The sequence below is a fragment of the Schistocerca gregaria genome, chromosome 9 (assembly GCF_023897955.1).
Source record: "Schistocerca gregaria isolate iqSchGreg1 chromosome 9, iqSchGreg1.2, whole genome shotgun sequence".
NCBI classification, from domain to species: Eukaryota; Metazoa; Arthropoda; class Insecta; order Orthoptera; family Acrididae; genus Schistocerca; species Schistocerca gregaria.
In genome coordinates, this window is record NC_064928.1 from 121602582 (window position 1) to 121623755 (window position 21174).

The 21174-nt window shown below is 44.4% G+C and overlaps 1 protein-coding gene across 2 annotated transcripts in view; it reads right to left on the reverse strand.

Moving 5' to 3' along the window:
- LOC126291892 (galactoside 2-alpha-L-fucosyltransferase Sec1-like) overlaps positions 1 to 21174 on the reverse strand; it is a 182412-nt gene that overhangs the window by 47433 nt on the left and 113805 nt on the right. For both annotated transcript variants that reach the window (XM_049985621.1, XM_049985620.1), the window contains exons 4-5: positions 13664 to 13817; positions 3914 to 4138 (exon numbers count right to left, since the gene is read on the reverse strand). In XM_049985621.1, coding sequence (XP_049841578.1) covers positions 3914 to 4138; positions 13664 to 13817 — 379 coding nt within the window. The remainder of the gene's footprint in view (positions 1 to 3913; positions 4139 to 13663; positions 13818 to 21174) is intronic.

The window sequence follows — 21174 nt, forward strand, 5'->3', positions numbered from 1 at the left end:
GTGTATTCCTTGAATTCTGCGAACAACTATGGACTTGAATCCATAAGTAAGCCTGCCTGGAGCTTTGTTTCATGCAAGGTAGAGAGTCAAAGGACTTTATTAATTGAAAATGTTCCTCTTTCTTTCTCAGCTATCCCTCGGTGTTAGTGAATTGGATGGCCTGAGGAACACATCTTTCTTTGCGCTAAAACTATAAGCAGAATGGTAGTTTCTGGGTTGACCATCAAATGGAGAACCTTAGAATGACTTTTACTTTTTAAAAGAATTGAAACTGTACGAAAATGTAAATGGCTAGTGTTTCTTCAATGGCTCCAAAGAAGTTTTCTCTGCATTTATAGTATTTAAACGTAGGTATTTATCTGTTATCACTGTTTGATGACAACGTTAACAATGACACTAAGGCGCTCTGGCTAGAAATTTGCAGTGGGGACCAAAAGGAGGTACATTGTTATACCTATTGCAGTTACAAAGCTTTTCAGCAAATTTGATTTTTGACCTCACGCAATTGTATAAATACAAATCTAGTAGTTTTGCAACGGTTATTAAGAATCTATCAAAATGTTTACTAACTCATAGTGTTTTGATTCCCCTTATTATCACAGAGAAGGAAACTGATGAGTTCATTCACATGTTGAAAAAGTTAAGCATTAATTTAGATTTGATATGACAGGGAGAGGAGTGAATTTAATACAGGATTTCAATGGCCTATTATCGGCTGATGAAGAACAAAAAGCATTCATTTTGCGATGTGTGCAAAATCACTGGAGATGATACCCTGATTCTGAAAGAAAGACACTGAAAAGAAAATTTTGCTAAAACTAGTATTGATTCATGTTGCATTCACACATTTTGTGCTTTTTGTTACTTAGTAATACTTCAATTTCTTCTATTTAAATATATTTAAGTATATTTGTGAAACATATATAGCTTTATTTCAATTGTTTGTGCCAGTAGAACAATACAAACACTTTTTTCAGTGTTTAAGTCTTTTTTCAGATTTTTAAGTCTGTTGTACCATGGGTTAATATTAATTAATTGTATTGAAATTCGGCATATTATCAAAAATGTCAAGCGTTAAGAACGTAGGAAAAGCGCACTCAAATCACTTGACATTGTCATGTAATACCCATTTAAGGACCACCCTAATATATACTGAAGGGCCAAAGAAACTGGTACACCTGCCTAACATCTTGCAGGGGCATCGCGAGCACGCAGAAGTGCCTCAACACGATGTGGCATGGGCTCGGCTAATGCCTGAAGTAGCTCTGGAGGGAACTGACCTCATCAATCCTGCAGCAGTGTCCATAAATCCGTAAGAGCGTGACGGAGTGGAGATTTCTTCTGAATAGCAAGTTGCAAGGCGCCCCAGATATGCTCAATAATGTTGATGTCTGGGGAGTTTGGCGGCCAGCGGAAGTGTTTAACTCAGACGAGTATTATTGGAGCCACTCTGTAGCAATTCTGGACGTGTGGGGTGTATCATTGTTCTGCTGGAAATGCCCAAGTCCGTCGGAGTGCACAATGCACATGAATGGATGCTTACGAACGTGTCGCCTGTTCTGAGTCGTATCTAGACCCATTTCACTCCAACTGTACCCCCCCCCCCCCCCCAGACCATTACAGATACTCCAACAGCTCGAACAGTCTCCTGCTGACATGCAAGGTCCATGGATCATGAGGTTGGCTCCATGCCCGTACACATCTATCTGCTCCATACAATTTCAAACGAGACTCGTTGGACCACGCACTGTGTTTCCAGTCATCAACAGTCCAGTGTCTTGCTGTCATCAGGGGTACACGAGTGGACCCTTCAGCTCCGAAAATCGGTATAGATGATGTTTCGTTGAATGGATCGCACGCTGAACTTGTTGATGGGGCAGCACTGAAGTTTGAAGCAATTTGCGGAAGGCTTGCACTTCTGTCACTATGAACAATTCTCTTTAGTCATCGCTGATCCCGGTCTTGCAGGATCTTTTTCCGATAGCAGCGATGTGCGAGCTTTGATGTTTTGCTGGATTCATGATATTCACGGTTCAATCGGGCAAATCCCCATTGGATTGTTGTGTGCCATCGCTCGTGCGCTCACTATAATGCCACGTTCAAACCCACTTAAATCTTGATAACCTGCCACTGTAGAAGCAGCAACCGACCTAACAACTGCGCCAGACACTTGTTGTCTTATACAGGCGTTGCCGACCGCCGTGTCGTATCCTGCATGTTTACGTATCTCTGTATTTGAATTCGCATGCATATACCAGTTTCTTTGGCGCTTGAGTGTGTATGTATCACCTACTGAAGATAGGCCTCCTCCATATGCTTCCATTGTCTTAAATAACATACTCCACACGCAATCATTAACAGTACCTTTCTTATACACTCCTGGAAATTGAAATAAGAACACCGTGAATTCATTGTCCCAGGAAGGGGAAACTTTATTGACACATTCCTGGGGTCAGATACATCACATGATCACACTGACAGAACCACAGGCACATAGACACAGGCAACAGAGCATGCACAATGTCGGCACTAGTACAGTGTATATCCACCTTTCGCAGCAATGCAGGCTGCTATTCTCCCATGGAGACGATCGTAGAGATGCTGGATGTAGTCCTGTGAAACGGCTTGCCATGCCATTTCCACCTGGCGCCTCAGTTGGACCAGCGTTCGTGCTGGACGTGCAGACCGCGTGAGACGACGTTTCATCCAGTCCCAAACATGCTCAATGGGGGACAGATCCGGAGATCTTGCTGGCCAGGGTAGTTGACTTACACCTTCTAGAGCACGTTGGGTGGCACGGGATACATGCGGACGTGCATTGTCCTGTTGGAACAGCAAGTTCCCTTGCCGGTCTAGGAATGGTAGAACGATGGGTTCGATGACGGTTTGGATGTACCGTGCACTATTCAGTGTCCACTCGACGATCACCAGAGGTATACGGCCAGTGTAGGAGATCGCTCCCCACACCATGATACCGGGTGTTGGCCCTGTGTGCAGTCCTGATTGTGGCGCTCACCTGCACGGCGCCAAACACGCATACGACCATCATTGGCACCAAGGCAGAAGCGACTCTCATCGCTGAAGACGACACGTCTCCATTAGTCCCCCCATTCACGCCTGTCGCGACACCACTGGAGGCGGGCTGAACGATGTTGGGGCGTGAGCGGAAGACGGCCTAACGGTGTGCGGGACCGTAACCCAGCTTCATGGAGACGGTTGCGAATGGTCCTCGCCGATACCCCAGGAGCAACAGTGTCCCTAATTTGCTGGGAAGTGGCGGTGCGGTCCTCTACGGCACTGCGTAGGATTCTACGGTCTTGGCGTGCATCCGTGCGATGCTGTGGTCCGGTCCCAGGTCGACGGGCACGTGCACCTTCCGCCGACCACTGGCGACAACATCGATGTACTGTGGAGACCTCACGCCCCACGTGTTGAGCAATTCGGCGGTAGGTGCACCCGGCCTCCCGCATGCCCACTATACGGCCTCGCTCAAAGTCCGTCAACTGCACATACGGTTCACGTCCACGCTGTCGCGGCATGCTACCAGTGTTAAAGACTGCGATGGAGCTCCGTATGCCACGGCAAACTGGCTGACACTGACGGCGGCGGTGCACAAATGCTGCGCAGCTAGCGCCATTCGACGGCCAACACCGCGGTTCCTGGTGTGTCAGCTGTGCCGTGCGTGTGATCATCGCAGTGTCCGGAGCAAGTATGGTGGGTCTGACACACCGGTGTCAATGTGTTCTTTTTTCCATTTCCAGGAGTGTATTTGAGTATTCACAATGTTGAATGTATTCTCGAAGTTTTATGTTAACTCTCCACAGTTCTATCAACTGCTGGATGTGTAGTCAATGAATAAACTAATAAAAGTCTCATCAGGTGCTTCTTGTTGCACCACCACTCTGTAACTTACTGAGGCCTTCCTGGTGAGGGCAGGCAGCTGGTGCTGTTGGCACCACTGGCTGTCATCGCTGGTGACTGCGAAGGCGACAGCGGCGCACTCGCTGTGCAGGTCTGCCAACTTGGCTGCTGCTGCGGCCTCGTAGTAGGCGGGGCCGGCCTCCTCCTGCAGGTGGAACCGCTTCCTCATGTACGGCCCGTAGTCCGTTCTGCGTACGTGAACCCCGACTGTGCACACCTGTGGGCAACATCTCCATCTCAGAAGAGAGAAGGTCTAAGTAAAGGCACTCGTCAAAGGGTATCGTAGTCTCGGCTGTAGGAGGAAATAACTTTCTCACTTGCTTAGGTCTAGCGTGGACACAATACATTCCCTGGCAAAAGTAGTGGAGCATTCTGAAGACACCACCAGTTGTAAATGTAACTTTGTACACGTACACACCATCAGCGAGTACAGAAATGATCAGATGATATTCTCTGTGAGGTGTAGAACAGACACTTCAGTGCATCAGCATTCTTTGTGTTTAGTGCTGTTACCAAACGTGATGGAATATGTATGGGATGCGAACAGTGTCAGACATTGAATGAACATTGTGAAGGAGTCAGAGATGCCACGTACCCAACTGGGACAGTGTTAGCAGCAACTGACAGAATTTAAAAGGTGCCTCGTTGTGGATCTCTATTTGTCTGGCTGGTGGAATTGTGCAGTATCCAGATTCACGAGGCATTCAAATGCGACAGAGGTCCGATATGGATCGGCATGGGAGCGTGAGGGCAGACATAGTCTGTCGACAACATCTGACCACCAAAAAGGGTGGATGGCTATATCGTACACCAAGCACACATAACACCTTCACACCACCCGTGCCTGCCAACTGAGTATCAGTAGTGGGCTGACTGCAACGGTCTGTGTTATCCCACAACGTTTGTCAGGAACTGTCAGCAACCAGGGAATCATTGTCCAATGAATAGTCCACCATTAACACCACGACACAAACAGCCCCATCTGCGTGTTGTCACGACTGGAAAACATAGACTACTGATGAACAGTGTCACACTGTGTTCAGAGGTCACGGTTGTGCATCGACTCAGACTACAGGCGCCAGCGAGTATGGTGGTGACTTGGAGGGGGCTTCCAGTCTTGCAATGTTTTGGAGAGGCATCACGGTCTTTCTCCAGGCATCACGGTCCCCACACCATGTCAGATATTGCTTCAGGACAGGGCTGGAAGTGATCGAGGGTACTCTGATATCACAATGGTACATCACACATGTGTGACCTTTCATGCAACAGTATCATGGTGCAATCAGTGCTGTGCTACACCTGTTTGTCATGGAGTTCAGTGCTGTCAGTCACAGCTCGTAGTGACTGTGAGAACTCTGCCTGATGTCACAGATATCCAGTGTCCACATGTTTTACCTCTCATCTGACAGCATGTTCGTGTTGTTTTCAACATGACAACGCTGGTCCACACGTGACAAGTGTCTCTATGAACTGTTTGTGTGACGTTGAGGTACGCCTACGACCTGTGAGGTCCCCAGATCTGTCCCCAGTAGAACATGTGTGTGATCAACTCAGATGTCAACTCTATCTCCGTGCCAGTCTCAAGGATATAGAGGCTTGTAGCAACAGTTGTGGACCGCCTTGCTTCAGTAAAGGATATAAAAGCCTTGTGACAAACGTCGTAACTGGATCAGTATGTGCATCTGAGCCACAGGGCTGGAAAGTCACATTTATAAGTAGGCACATACTGCCAAGTTATTTTGTTAATCTGGCTCAATTTCGTAGTCACTAAAATAATACCGTACATTTTTCTCGACCAGTGAAGTTTCTTTTTTCTCTTCACCTTTTTTGTCAGGCAGTGTAACTTGGTCCACACCTGCAGAGACGGCGTGCTAGGGGAGGGGAGCACGGTACAGGTGGGGATACGGCCAGTGCATGTTGGGGGTGATGCACTTCAACAACTGAAGCCTACATCCAAGAAGAACTTGTAACCTACGGGTTCTGGGTTTGCAAACAATGGAAGTAACATATTATGCCAGTAGGATCAGTAGTTGGACCAGTGAGTAGTCTATGTCTAGAGTACTAAACAAGAAAATCAAAACACAAACAACACAGATGGTTGCTTTTAATGGCAAAGGCAGAGCTCAGGACCCAACAGCAAACTAAGAAGGCCACCTGTTCAGTACAAAGGGGTCGAAACGCACAATCGATACGCACAACACTGAGAATGAGAATCTGTTTCTACACGTGGCGCAAGTTATTTTGTGCAAGCTTTACAGTCGCATTCGAATGGGCACACGTGCTTACCTCGTAGTCAAATGGTTCGAATGGCTCTGAGCACTACGGGACTTAACAGCTGAGGTCATCAGTCCCCTAGAACTCAGAACTACTTAAACCTATCTAACCTAAAGACATCACACACATCCTTGCCCGAGGCAGGATTCGAACCTGCGACCGTAGCGGTCGCGCAGTTACAAACTGTAGTGCCTATAACCGCTCGGCCACACCGGCCAACACCTCAAAGGCCAAGCACAGAAACCAACACGGGAAAATTGTTCGCCAAAAGCCTCAACGATGTTTTGCAAACTCATATGGCAGGGTGAACATTCCAGGCCCATAAAATTAATTAACAGTGTAAAGAAGAATGGACAGAAAGTGGTGAAAAAACAGGTGACAGAACGAGCAAACAAGGTCGATGGGGTGTGAAATTACGGCAGGGGGAATACGAAGCAGGCCACAGAACAGAGTGGGCGTCAAGTGTGGTACACTATCTGGTCAAAAGTATATGGACCCCTATGAGTGGACACTCATATGGGATGTGTCATCCGCTGCCTTTAATACGACTTCAGCTCTGCTGAGAACACTTTCAGTGAAGTGTTTATGTGTCGCTGGAGGAGTGAGTGTCGATTGTTCCTGAAGAGAGTTTGGCATGAAGTCGATGTTCTAACCCATCCCGAAGTTGCTTCGCGGGTTCACGTTGGGACTCTGGGCAGGCCAGTACATTCGAGGAATGCTACCACCCACGACAGGTGCAGAGTCGTGCTGATACAACCAGTATCTTTTACCTGTTCTTCAACAGTATGCAGCACACAACGCTGTAAAATTCGTTCATTTCCTCCAGCAATAAGGGGAGCACACTCCGACCACGAAACAAAAACTTCATACTGGAACGGCACCTCCTACATAGTCCACTGTTGGCACAACACGTGATGGTACGTGATGTCCTCCGGACGTTCGCCAAAATCAGAGCCTTGCATCAGAATGCTACAGGATAAAGCGTGTTCCCTTATCTATGGAGAGCTACTCGAGTATTGTACCCCATTCTTTTTAACTCCCTGTGCACAGCCGTTAACCCAGCTGGACTGCTGGATGGAGCATCAACTTTTGGGCGTTGTCTCGGGCTACAGCTGCTAGCGCCAAGTCCGACGCCGAATGTAGTTGTTAAACCTCGTCCCTGTCGGTGAGGCTGTGATGTTCCCTTATCTCAGCTGATTCTTTAATAACGCTCTCCAACATATGGCTACCTCGGCACCCATTTCTACTATCTTTGTTTGCTTTTTGAGGAGCATTATTAGAGAATCAACTGAGATAAGACTCCATCATACTCCTGTCAACAGGGATAAGGGCTACCAGCTACTTTCGGCATGGAACTATACACTAGCAGCTGTACGCTGAGACCGAGCCCAGCAGTTGACTCTTCGAAATTCTGGGCAAGACTGAGTGCACCAGTCAAAAGTATCCTGACACCCACAAAAAAATACGTTTTTCATATTAGGTGCATTGCGCTGCCACCATCTGCCAGGTACTCCATATCAGCGATCTCAGTACTCATTAGACATCGTGAGAGAGCCGAATGGGGCGCTCCGCGGAACTCATGGACTTCGAACGTCGTCAGCTGATTGGGTGTCAGTTTTGCCATACGCCTGTACGCGAGATTTCCACACTCCTAAACATCCCTAGGTTCGATAATATTCTTCTCGAGTATGCAGCCGGATCATAACGTCTTCATGACACAATATTTCCGCGGTCCAACTGGCCGCCATCTTCAGGTGAGAGTGCTGGTGCACGATCTCGCCGGAACTGACTTCCTAGCGCAAGCGGCGGCCCCTATATAGGCCGCAGAAAACCCACAACGCGTGTGCGAGAAGGTGCCGTAACTGCTCTCTAGCGCAGTAGACATACCCCGCCGTCAGTGATGGAAACGGCGATATCGAGATATCGCTGTCAAAAATTAAAAAATAAAAATAAATAAAAATTTTATTCCGACGATAGAACCAAAGACCGTTGTTTTTTAATGTCAGATAACACTGGGTCCCAAGTCTTACTTAAAAGAAAACCCCTGTCTCTATTAATAAGATTGTCAGATTACCGAATCTCTATGGATTCTTTTAAAATACTGTCCCAATAACGAGATGCAGGGGCAACCATTAGTGTCTCGTCATATAGTATTCTGTGTCCCTCGGTGAGACAGTGTTCCGCCACTGCAGACTTCTCAAGTTGAAGCAGCCTTGTGTGCCGCTGATGCTCAACACATCGCTCCTGACACTCGTCGACGGACAGTGATTAACCCCACGAGTAAAGAATTGGACGACGCCACGCTGTCAGTGTTGGAGAAAGGCCTGAATTTTGCCCCTACACCGAGGAATGTGCCTATCACCGAATTCACCTGCGCAGTCGAACAAGCAGTGTCCAGCTTTTCGCAGGATCAAGCTGAAGAGATTAGGCAAGAGGTCTCACATACATTGCGACGGGCGCTGCCTCCACGGAGTAACATCTCCTCTCTCGAAAGGGCAGCCGTCCGGTCCATTAGAGAAGACGAAGATCTGATAGTTCTACCAGCGGACAAAGGCAACGCAACTGTTCTTCTGTCACGTGATGACTATCTGGGAAAGATGGATCTCTTACTTGAAGACTCAGCATACAGAACATTGCAGGACGACCCAACTGAACGGATAAAACGGAAGACGCTTTCACTGTTGAAGAAGAGTTCTTTACCTGACGACGTTCTCAGAAAACTTCGTCCTGGTGCTGCCGTGCCACCGAGATTATACGGTCAACCCAAGATTCATAAGAAAGGGGTCCCGCTCTGTCTGATCGTGAGTAATTTTTGTACTCCTACCTAAAATCTAGCCAAGTATTTAGCATCTGTTCTTGGCCCTCACGTCGGTAAATGCGATCATCACATTTCCAATTCTATGGTGTTTATTCAGAGATTGAAGTCCTTGTCTCTTAGTCCCTGGGATTTGCTTGTGAGCTTTGATGTCGTGTCGCTTTTTACCCGGGTTCCTCTGGAAGAATCCTTGCAATTAATTGGTGAGAAACTGGATGAGGAAACAACCAGGCTTTGTCGCCACGTGTTAACGTCGACGTACTTTTTATTCAATGGTAAATATTTTGAACAGACTGACGGAGTGGCTATGGGAAGCCCTTTGTCCCCAATAGTCACCAATCTTTTTGTGGAAGATTTTGAGGACATGGCGCTGAAGACGGCGTCCTTAAAACCAACCTGTTTTTGGAGGTACGTTGACGATACGTTTATGGTGTGGCCTCATGGGAGAGAAGCTCTCGACCGCCTCCTAGATCATTTCAATTCCCCGCATCCTAGCACCAAGTTTACCATGGAGGTGGAAAATAATGGAAAGCTTCCGTTTCTGGATGTTCTGGTGTACATAAAGGATGATGGGACACTGGGACACAGCGTTTATCGAAAGCCTACGCACACGGACCGTTACTTACATGCTTCTAGCTGTCATCCATCGTTCCAGCGTACGGGGGTCCTGCGGACGTTGGCGAGAAGAGCTTATGCCATTTCAGATGGAGAAAGCTTGATGCAAGAATTGGCCCATCTTAAGATTGTGTTCAAGCAGAATGGCTATACAGATAAACAGATCCGTCGTGCTTTCCAGTTTGGACCTTCGCCTGAACCACCAGAAGATACCTGCAAATCGGTAGCTTTTCTGCCTTTTGCTAGGAACATTTCCTCGAAGATAGGAAGGATTCTGAAAAGATATCACATCAAAAGTATTTTTCGTCGCCAGCCAAGATTAGAGCGCTCCTTGGCTCTGTCAAGGATGACTTGGGTTTGAGGAGGCCCGGTGTGTACAAGAACCCTTGTCACTGTGGAAAGGCTTATATTGGTCAGACAATCCGAAACCATTCAGGAGCGATGTGTTGAGCATCAGCGGCACACAAGGCTGCTTCGACCTCAGAAGTCTGCAGTGGCGGAACACTGTCTCACCGAGGGACACAGAATACTATATGACGAGACACTAATGGTTGCCCCTGCATCTCGCTATTGGGACTGTATTTTAAAAGAATCCATAGAGAATCGGTTCTAAACATTCATGGTGGTGTCTGTTTGTACTATATCGTGTCTCCCTACCACTTTCGCGCAACGACGCTCTGAGCGTGTTTTTTAGGGAATTAATTAGTTTGAACCTGGGACCTGTTGCTGGTAAGGAGACGCCAGACCACACATGACATGTAGAATTCAGAAGAGTTCAGTGAGACTAGCGATGATATAACAAAATACTAAATGATCTCAGCGTCAGTTCCACTGCACTCCCTGTAAAAGAATCTTAATACTAACTAAATATAGTGGAAAGGGTTCAAAGCTTTCCTATTTTTAGTTAGCTGGTAAAATAACGTCGAAAAAACAGTTAAGTTTACCATTGGAAATTTTATTCTACTCACAAAACATTGTTTATAAATTGCACTATTGATAAAAGGATATATTTCAATACAGGACGGTAAAAACCAACTGCGTTCAACAAAAATGTGAACGAATATTCCCTGAATGGGTTTCCAAGTTCTACAATCGATCGAAGGATGACCTATGCCATATCACATCTATAATCTAGGTTAAATTTAAGTTTCACAAAAGAAAAAACTATCAAAATGGTCTACAGTGACCCTCAATTGTCTTTAATTACTTATCTAACTTGTCGTAAATTACACTGGCTGATGTGGCTTCTCAATAACTATATAAAAGAAAAATCATCGCGTTTCAGATCTGTTCTTCAAGTGGCAAATGTGAACACTATGAGTTTTAATTAACGATCGACACTAGTATTACGCAAAAAAGGGGTGTAGCAGATGAGACTTCTGCAGTTCTGAGTGAAGCCTTATGCGCTCAGAAATATGGCATTGCGTGCGTTCATTACCTAGTCGGTGTTTAGGCAGCGTCAGGGCGACAGCGGCCGGCGCACCAGCCATCCAGCTCGCCGTCTCGGAACCAACCCTCATAACTTCTCCTTACTACAATTTACCGAAGATAGTTTAAAAAAACTATCTGGCTATGTTTTCATCTGACCAATCAGGGTCTCAATGTTAACCTTAAGCTCTGCCTACAAAAATTCTGTCTATCCAATGGGAAACGTTATACTTTTCGTGGTGGGGCAATGTTTTTAAAGTTTGCAGCGTAACAGAGACGCTAAAAAGTCTCACGCTAAAACCTGCAGCTGGTGTGGTCCTTTTAGCGTTATCGTAAGATCTATACTGTTCTTTTGGAGGGCTCTATCTTTTAACATGGGCTGGGGGGTGGTCCTTGACGTACCTGAGACGCGAAAAAGTCTCACGCTAAAACTTGCGGGTGGTAGTGGCCCTTTTTGTGTTATCGTAAGATCTATACTGCTTTTCTGGAGGGCTCTAGCTTTTAACATGGGCTGGGGGTTGTCCTTGACATACCTGAGACGCGAAAAAGCCTCACGCTAAAACGTGCAGGTGGTAGACTTAGCAGTAGGCAGCTGACGTGGGTGTCCAGTCCGTCCGTTATCGTAGGGTCTTCTAGCTTAACACAGTTCTGCTCTCGGCTTCTGCCCTCGTTTCTCCCCTCGGAACTGCGTCTGCCTCACGGTGGGAAGGTACGACATGCATTTAGGAATTTTTGTGTTAGTCTGTGGCATTCCATTTGCTCACTCGTTACTTGTATTACTTTGGTTAATTTAATGTCACGATTTATTCGGAGCTATGTGACGTACTAGTAGATTTGCTTATTATGTCAGGGTTTTCATGGAAGGTGTTGGATTTACCTGACACCTTACACGGTAATCTGACAATCTTATTAATAGAGACAAGGGTTTACTTTTAAGTAAGACTTGGGACCCAGTGTTATCTGACATTAAAAAACAATGGTCTGTCGTTTTATCGTCGGAATGAAATTTTTATTTATTTTTATTTTTTAATTTTTGACAGCGATATCTCGATATCGCCGTTTCCATCACTGGCGGCGGGGTATGTCCACTGCGCTAGAGGGCAGTTACGGCACCTTCTCGCGCACGCGTTGTGGGTCTTCTGCGGCCTATATAGGGGCCGCCATTTGCGCTAGGAAGTCAGTTCCGGCGAGATCGTGCACCAGCACTCTCACCTGAAGATGGTGGCCAGATGGACCGCTGAAATATTGTGTCATGAAGACGTTATGATCCGGCTGCATACCCGAGAAGAATATTATCAATTATTACGCCGGGAAAGCCTTCGTAGTCACATCCCTAGGTTCGCTGTTTCCGATGTGATAGTGAAGTGGAAATGTGAAGGGACACGTACAGCTCAAAAGCGTACAGACCGACCTAAAAAATGGTCCAAATCGCTCTGAGCACTATGGGACTTAACATCTGAGGTCATCGGTCCCCTAGAACTGAGAACTACTTAAACCTAACTAACATAAGGACATCACACACATCCATGCCCGAGGCAGGATTCGAACCTGCGACCGTTTCGGTCGCGCGGTTCCAGACTGTAGCGCCTAGAACCTCTCGGCCACTCTGGCCGGTTGTAGCAACAGACTGCGGGGTCGGGAGAGTCGGTCACCGCCCAGGTATGTAAATTGGACACGTGCGTGAGCTGCACACTTTGCCAGAACACTTGGATGGACGATACTCAATAAAACTGGAACAAAAGTATCGATACCAACAGTATGGTAATGTGTTGATGACTTTCTTATGCATTTTTAAGCCTTTGTTTGACACAGATGATCTTTTTAGAACACAAGGCGGTATGCAGCAACTATACCATACTTGCACGAAGCGTCTTGAGTATAAGAACAAATACAAACATAATCAATAAATTCCAACATTTGCAAGATAAATGAAAATCTAGGTCTTGACAATAATTGTATGTTTTACGACATGTTATTACTGCAATGCATTATTACAAGCATCTCTTTAGGAGAAAGACATTCGCTCACAAAGCACTTTTTCTTAAGGCAAACTGGTGATTTCACATGAGGAAGTGATTAAAATCACAAATTCTTTATATGTGAGTTGTATCAAGATTATAAATTAACTTTGTACAAGAGGCTAATTAAACTAAAACGCCAATTTGGCCCTAGTATCATCATTATCCTCACATCATAAGACGCAGCAATTTTCAGCAACATCATAGACTTTGTAAGAGGTTGCAACTTGCACATGAAAATGACTGTCCATTCTCACAGAGAAATTCTTTACTTTCACAACTATGTATAGGTTAGTCTTTGCCCCATGGAAGTGATCACTTAACCAAAAGTTCGTATATCAATAAAATTTTAGAATAAACTAGATAATTTCTACTATTCTGTACCTTCTTTTTCCCAATAATCTAAGAAAAATGTATTTTTTCGTGCTGCAACTGGCTGTAATAATCTGCCATCGCCAGGTGTGTGTTTTGTATGTACTTACCAAGCTTTGTTACACTTGCCAGACGTGTTTTTGGCTGTACGATATGTACATTAAATGCTAATAAATAAATAAATAAAATTGATTTTCAGAAAGTCACGTGCTGCTGTTACCTGAGTCTTGTTGAAACCAGTTTTGTGGGCCGTTTCGCTTGTGATCTTATCCAGTTTTTTGTTGGCTGCGTCCTGTATTTTCGCCCGGAAACGGAGTTCCTGACGGAGGAACTCCAAGGAGGAAGCGATGTAGTCTGTCAGAATGATCCAGCGACTGAAAAGTATACGGAGAGCAAAAGGCCAGCTTAATAACAATGAAAAGCTTTGTTCAGGTACACGAGGAAAAGTCAAAAAGTAGAGGCAATTTTTTAACACCTTCAGCACTATTGCCGTATGCCAGTAGGGGTGCTCGTACACTGGCCATGTAGACGGCACCCATGTCCAGTACGGGATTCCCCATTCAATGAAATGTGTCTTCCCGCCTGCTACACGCCGAAGTAGTTTATATTTTGTCCATTAGATCCAGTGGGAGACGGTTTACACTGAGGTGACTAAAGTCATGGGGAGCCTCGTAATGTCGTATCGGATCCCCTTTGTTTCCAGAGTAGTGCAGCAAGACGATGTCCCATGGACTTGTCATGTCGTTGGAAGTCTCCTGCAGAAATATTGAGCCATGCTGCCTCTGCAGTGGAAACGTTAGCGACAGCCCCGGACATTTGCACAAGCCCCGCCCATTTACCCCCCTCCACACCTATCCCCCGCCACACCAACCAAGAGCGCATCAATATTATCTTTGGTATTTGTGGTCGCTGTCGTGTTTTTGTTCGTCGTTTTTTGCTTTACTGCGGTTGTTCATACTAGCAGTGTTGTGCTTTTTGTTCTTCTTAGCAGTTTGTGTAGTACTGTCAAAATGAAACGTAGATCTGCACTCTCAGTATAGTTATCATACACAAGGTACCTAATCTTGACTGTTGTGGCCAACTGATGTCAAAACTGATATCTAACAGACATTAAAGTACGATAAGATTGTTGGAATGACACTGACGAAATTGCTTACATATGTTTAACAATAGTCAGCTCGAAAGCTCTCAAACACTGAAGAAGAACTCAACGTAATTTCGTGTCTGGTATAAGCAAGCAGTCATAAGAGTTCACAAATAAAAATTCACCCATTACACAGGTAAATATTAATGAAGAAGGTCACTGTATAAATACCTGACTGCTTGCATGATGCATTTCTACATTATCCCACTCTTATATTCTTTAGTCTTATTGAGGTAATCAGAAACAAACTAAAACATCGACTTTGCCTTTTTTATGCACAAGATTGACTTTAGACAATAGAGATAATGGACAGCATCCTTGGTGATACTACCAATTAATATTTCCCAACAGAATTTCTTACACTATGCGAGGCGACGGAAATTTGTGTTCACTGCAGTTAACAATTATCGGATTTTTTGATATAGTGCAGATGAAAGCTCATGAAATAAAAAAGACAGTGGGGATACCATGTTTATTTTTTCTTTCTTATTGACGATTTTTCAATTCGCATATTCAATGAACGTTTTCTAATTCTTTTCACACTGGTACCGAAAAAACAGTATTTCGTACTAACTACTGATTTTCTCCCTTGTTATGACAGGCATATCTGTGATACGAACAACTTTGACGTTGGAACATACGGCACACCGTGGGCGGAGCTTAGGATATGGATTAGTGTGGAGGGGTCTAAACATTCATGGTGGTGTCTGATTGTTCTATATCGTGTCTCCCTACCACTTTCGCGCAACGACGCTCTGAGCGTGTTTTTTAGGGAACTAGTTTGGACCTGCTGCTGGTAAGGAGACGCCAGACCACACATGACATGTAGAATTCAGAAGAGTTCAGTGAGACTAGCGATGATATAATCAAATGCTTAATGATCTCAGCGTCAGCTCCACTGCACTCCCTGTAAAAGAATTTTAATACTAACTAAATTTAGTGGAAGGGGTTCGATGCTTTCCTATTTTTAGTTAGCTGGTAAAATAACGTCGAAAAATCAGTTAAGTTTACCATTGGTAACTTTATTCTACTCACAAAACATCATTTATAAATTGCACTATTGATAAAAGGAAATGTTTTAATACAGGATGGTAAAAACCAACTGCGTTCAACAAAAATGTGAACGAATATTCCCTGAATGGGTTTCCAAGTTCTACAATCGATCGAAGGATGACCTATGCCATATCACATCTATAATCTAGGTTTAATTTAAGTTTCACAAAAGAGAAAACTATCAAAATGGTCTACAGTGACCCTCAATTATCTTTAATTACTTATCTAACTTGTCGTAAATTACAGTGGCTGATGTGGCTTCTCAATAACTATATAAAAGAAAAATCTTCGCGTTTCAGATCGGTTCTTCAAGTGGCAAATGTGAACACCATGAGTTTTAATTAATGATCGACACTAGTATTACGCAAAAAAGGGGTGTAGCAGATGAGACTTCTGCAGTTCTGAGTGAAGCCTTATGCGCTCAAAAATATGGCATCGCGTGCGTTCATTACCTTGTCGGTATTTAGGCAGCGTCAGGGCGACAGCGGCCGGCGCACCAGCCATCCAGCTCGCCGTCTCGGAACTAACTCTCTTCTAACTTCTCCTTACTACAATTTACCGAAGTTAGTTTAAAAAAAGCTATCTGGTTGTGTTTTCATCTGACCAATCAGGGTCTCAATGTTAACCTTAAGCTCCGCCTACAAAAATTCTGTCTATCCAATGAAAAACGTTATACTTTTCGTGGTGGGCCAATGTTTTTAAAGTTTGCAACGTAACAGAGACGCTAAAAAGTCTCACGCTAAAACCTGCAGCTAGTGTGGTCCTTTTAGCGTTATCGTAAGATCTATACTGCTTTTCTGGAGGGCTCTAGCTTTTAAAATGGGCTGGGGGTGATCCTTGACGTACCTGAGACGCGAAAAAGCCTCATCGTAACAGAATTAAAAATATTTCACGTCATGCTCTTGCTCTTAGGCTGCGGTCACAGTGGGACACATGTCGTTGGCTTCCGCCGACTGCCGACATCGGCCGATGACGTCCGGTCTTTTCAAATCCGCGTGCCACAACGTGCACGGTGTTAATGTAGGAGATCTCATCGCCCGAACGTACAGACGTCGGACGACAGTCGGTGAAATTCAAATCGGTTTGTTTTCTTCGGTGTTGGCCATCACAACATGGACTGTCAGAAACTGACAAGTTTAGTCAAAAAGGAGTTTGTGGATTCCTGTGGAAAAAAAATCTAGATATAGTTCGGAATCTATTGGCTGTAATCGCAGGTTCATTGCAAAGTGGGCAAAATATGTACCTGAAATTTTAGATATAAATTATAACCCCCCTCCTCCCCCCCCCAAAAAAAAAATTGTTTCTGTGAGGAGGATGGTGTATTTTGTGCTTAAAGCTACTGTAGTGCATCCTTTTTGGGTCGTGGAGGAAGGACATTTACTGTGTGCATGTATTTATTACTGCTTACTGGCGTTTGTATGCCGGTAGGGTGATGATTTTGTTGCATAGAGTGATTTGAAAATGTGGTATATTTTTGTTTTCATTTTTCAGTGTTTTAGGTATTCAGAGTATTTTCTTCTAAATTTTTGTTTGTCTTTCACACGTATGCCCCAACGGCCTTGCCGCATTGGTTTTCGGTGACAGGGTCAGCTACCCTTTGTAATGAAAAACTGAGCAAACGGATCAACGAACAAACTGAACAGGTGTCATCGGACGTCCGCCCTGAACAAATTCAACGAACAATATGGAACAAAATGAAATTCCCGTCAGGTAACCGAAGTTAAGCGCTGTCGGGTTGGGCTAGCACTTGGATGGGTGACATTCCGGTACACTCAGTCCTTTTAGCCAGTACCAGTCTGCTTTTTATGTCCTCCTTGCCCCGTCCGTCATGGCTTTCTGGCTGCCTAAGTAGCAGAATTCCTTTATCTACTTCGTGATCACCAGTTCTGATGCTAAGTTTCTCACTGTTCTAATTTCTGGTACGTCTCATTACTTATATTTTACTTCGATTTACTCTCAATCCATTTTCTATACTCACTAGACTGTTCATTCCATTCAGAAGACGCAGTAGTTATTCTTCGCTTTCACATTCACTGGGGTTAGCAATGTCATCAACGAAACTTAATATTGATATCCTTTCACATTGAATTTTAATGCCACTCATGACACTTTGTTTTATTTCAGTCATTGCTTCTTCGACGTATAGATTGAATAGTGGGCGTGAAAGACTGTACCCCTGTCTTACACCTTTTTTAATCCGACCGCTTCGTTCTCGCTTTTCCATTCTTATTACTCTTTCTTGGTTCTTGTACATATATCACTCGTTTTTCCAAATAACGTTCCCCTATTTTTCCTCAGGATGTCGAACATCTTGCACGATTTTACATTGTCGAACGCTTTTTCTCCAGGTCGATAAATCCTACAAACGTGTCTTGATTTTTCATCGTTCTTCCCTTCATTACCAACCGAAACGTCAGAATTGCCTCTCTGTGGCTCTCTGGTGCCTTTACCATTACTAAAGCCAAACTGATTGTCATGTAACAGAACGTCAGTTTTCTTTTCTGTTGTTCTGTATGTTATTCTTGTTAGCAACTTGGATGCATGAGCTGTTAAGCTGATTGTGCGATAATTCTCGGACTCGTCGGCTCTTGCTATCTTCAGAGTTGTGTGGATGATGTGTTTCTGTGAGTCTGATGGTATATCACTGGTCTCATACATTCTACACACCAACGTGAATAGCCTTTTGTTGCCATTTCCCTCAATAATTTTAGAAGATCCAATGGAATATTATCTATCACTTCTGCCTGCTTTGATTTTAAGTCTTTCAAAGCTCTTTTCAATTCTGATCTACATACCTGATCTCCCATCCCTTCCCTATCCGGTTTCTCCCTCCACCCCTTGATGGAGGCCTTCAGTGTACTCTTTCCTCCTATCCGTTCTCTCCTCTGTGTTTAATTGCGAAATTCCCGTTGCACTCTTAAATATACTGGATGTATTACAAGACTGAAACTGTTGAAAATGATGTTAATTTATAATGAATTAGTTGCAGCCTGTTACTTTTACAGGCATTTATTTTTCCACGATAACATTTAAAGTTGCATGGCGTCCCATCTTCAGATGTTTGCATTTGTTTACGTGTCGCAAACATTGTTTCTTTACTAACGGCGTTGCAAAATTTTACAGTGGTCGTTTTTAAGACGGATATTGTAAAATGTCGTAGGTAAAGAAATAATGTTCACGACACATAAATAAATGAAAACAACTGAAGATGAGGTGAATATATAATGAATGTACTCTCAAAATAGAGAGCTTTGAGAGATAAATTTGTTGGCGTTGCATGATTCCAACATAGGACAGCAGTGGGCTGGTAAACAGTCTCATTCACTGATGAATTAAAGTTCCAAGTATTTCGATCAAAACGCCGCCAATTCGTACGCCGTTTGCCACATGAACGCTAAAATCCTCAGTGCATAATTTCAACCGTGTAGCATGGAGATGATTCTGTGATGGTAAGGGATTCTTTCGGAGGTTTGGTGAAAGTACATGGAAAAATAAACTAAAAGGATTATCACGTAATTCTCCGGTGACCTGCGAAGACGTCGGATTTGTTCCTGATTAGGAAAGGGTTTGTCTTGCAGCAAGACCACGTCCCGTATCATACATCCTGCTTGTGTCAGAACTATATTAAATCTCTAGAGTTTCTGAGAATTTTGAAAAACATGGAATGGCTTTCCCAGTCCCATGATTGTAACCAAATCGAGGTACTATGGCATGAGTTGGACAGGACGATCCTAAAACGGCAAAAGATGAGTGGGACGCGCTTGTGGGCGGCCTCGTTGAAAGAATGGGGACTCATTCCAACAAAAACGCTGGCAAAGTTGACCCGTCGTATGTCCAGAGTATGCAAGGCTCTGATTAAAGCAAAGGATGGCTGCTCTGAGAAATCTCAAATTTAAAAATTGCGTTTATCTATCTATTGTCTGAGCTTAATAAAATTTAGAAAACATTAAAATGTAATTTTATAATATATTTCCTTTCCTTTGGTGGTTCCCATCTTATGGAGAGCTAAGTACTTCAGAGTCAAGTGAAGTCGAGTACTCATGTGGTGGGTGCTTCCATAATCAAGGTAGCCGAAGAGTTTGCTGTTTCAAGAGGGACCATATGCAGGGGAAGCAGAGGTACCTCATCAAGAGAGTCACCCCGCAGACCAAAGCTGTGTTGACTGATCGTGACAGAAGGACACTGGAGAGGATTGTGACGATAACTAAGAGGACAACAGCTCCAAAAGTAGCTGCAGAATTGAATTTCATAATCGCGAACCCTGTCGGCACTAAAACAGCAGGGAGGCAGTTCCATAAACAGGGAATTATAGGGCGAGATGGAACTCCAAAACCACTCACCAGCGGTACAAGTGCCCTTAACAGGAAAACGTGGTGCCACAGGCATGTAAAGTGGACTATGGTGAAATGGAAAAAAGCCATTTGCTCTGATGAGTGTTGTTTCACGCTGTTTCCATCTTCTGGCCGAGTTTACGTGCCAAGAGTGAAACATGGCGGGGATTCGGTGGTGTTTCGGGCAGCCATATCGTGTTGTTCCATGGCCTCCATGGTTACTCTGCATGGCGGCCTTACTGCCAAGAATTGTGTAACCGTTTTGTGTGAGCAGCCCTATCCCATGGTACAATATTTGTTTCCCAGTGGTGATGCTGTTTACAAAAATGGTGGGGTCCATGTTCAAACGGCTCACATCGTCTAGAACTGGTTTGTTGAGGCAGAGGAAGAACTGTCACATCTACCCTCGCCCCGGCAGTCAGCAGATCTCAATATTATTGGACCTTTGTGGTCTGTTTTCTAAAGAGGACTGTGATCGCTATTCATCTCCATCGTCGTTACCTAAACTTACCATTATTTTACAGGAAAAAGTTTGATTCCGTGATGAATTAAAATATAGACTCAGATGGATGGAAAATGAGTATCGCACACGAAATAAGTGTCCAAGGAATAGAAAAACAACTGGAATCACTCAACAGAGGAAAGTCCACTGGGCCTGACGGGATACCAATTCGATTCTACACAGAGTACGCGAAAGAACTTTCCCCCCTTCTAACAGCCGTGTACCGCAAGTCTATAGAGGAACGGAAGGTTCCAAATGATTGGAAAAGAGCACAGGTAGTCTTCAAGAAGGGTCGTCGAGCAGATGCGCGAAACTATAGACCTATGTCTCTGACGTCGATCTGTTGTAGAATTTTATAACATGTTTTTTGCTCGAGTATCATGTCGTTTTTGGAAACCCAGAATCTAGTCTGTAGGAATCAACATGGATTCCGGAAACAGCGATCATGTGAGACCCAACTCGCTTTATTTGTTCATGAGATCCAGAAAACATTAGATACAGGCTCCTAGGTATATACTATTTTCCTTGACTTCCGGAAGGCGTTCGATACAGTTCCGCACTGTCGCCTGATAAACAAAGTAAGAGCGTACGGAATATCAGACCAGCTGTGTAGCTGGATTGAAAAGTTTTTAGCAAACAGAACACAGCATGTTGTTATCAATGGAGAGACGTCTAAAGACGTTAAAGTAACCTCTGGCGAG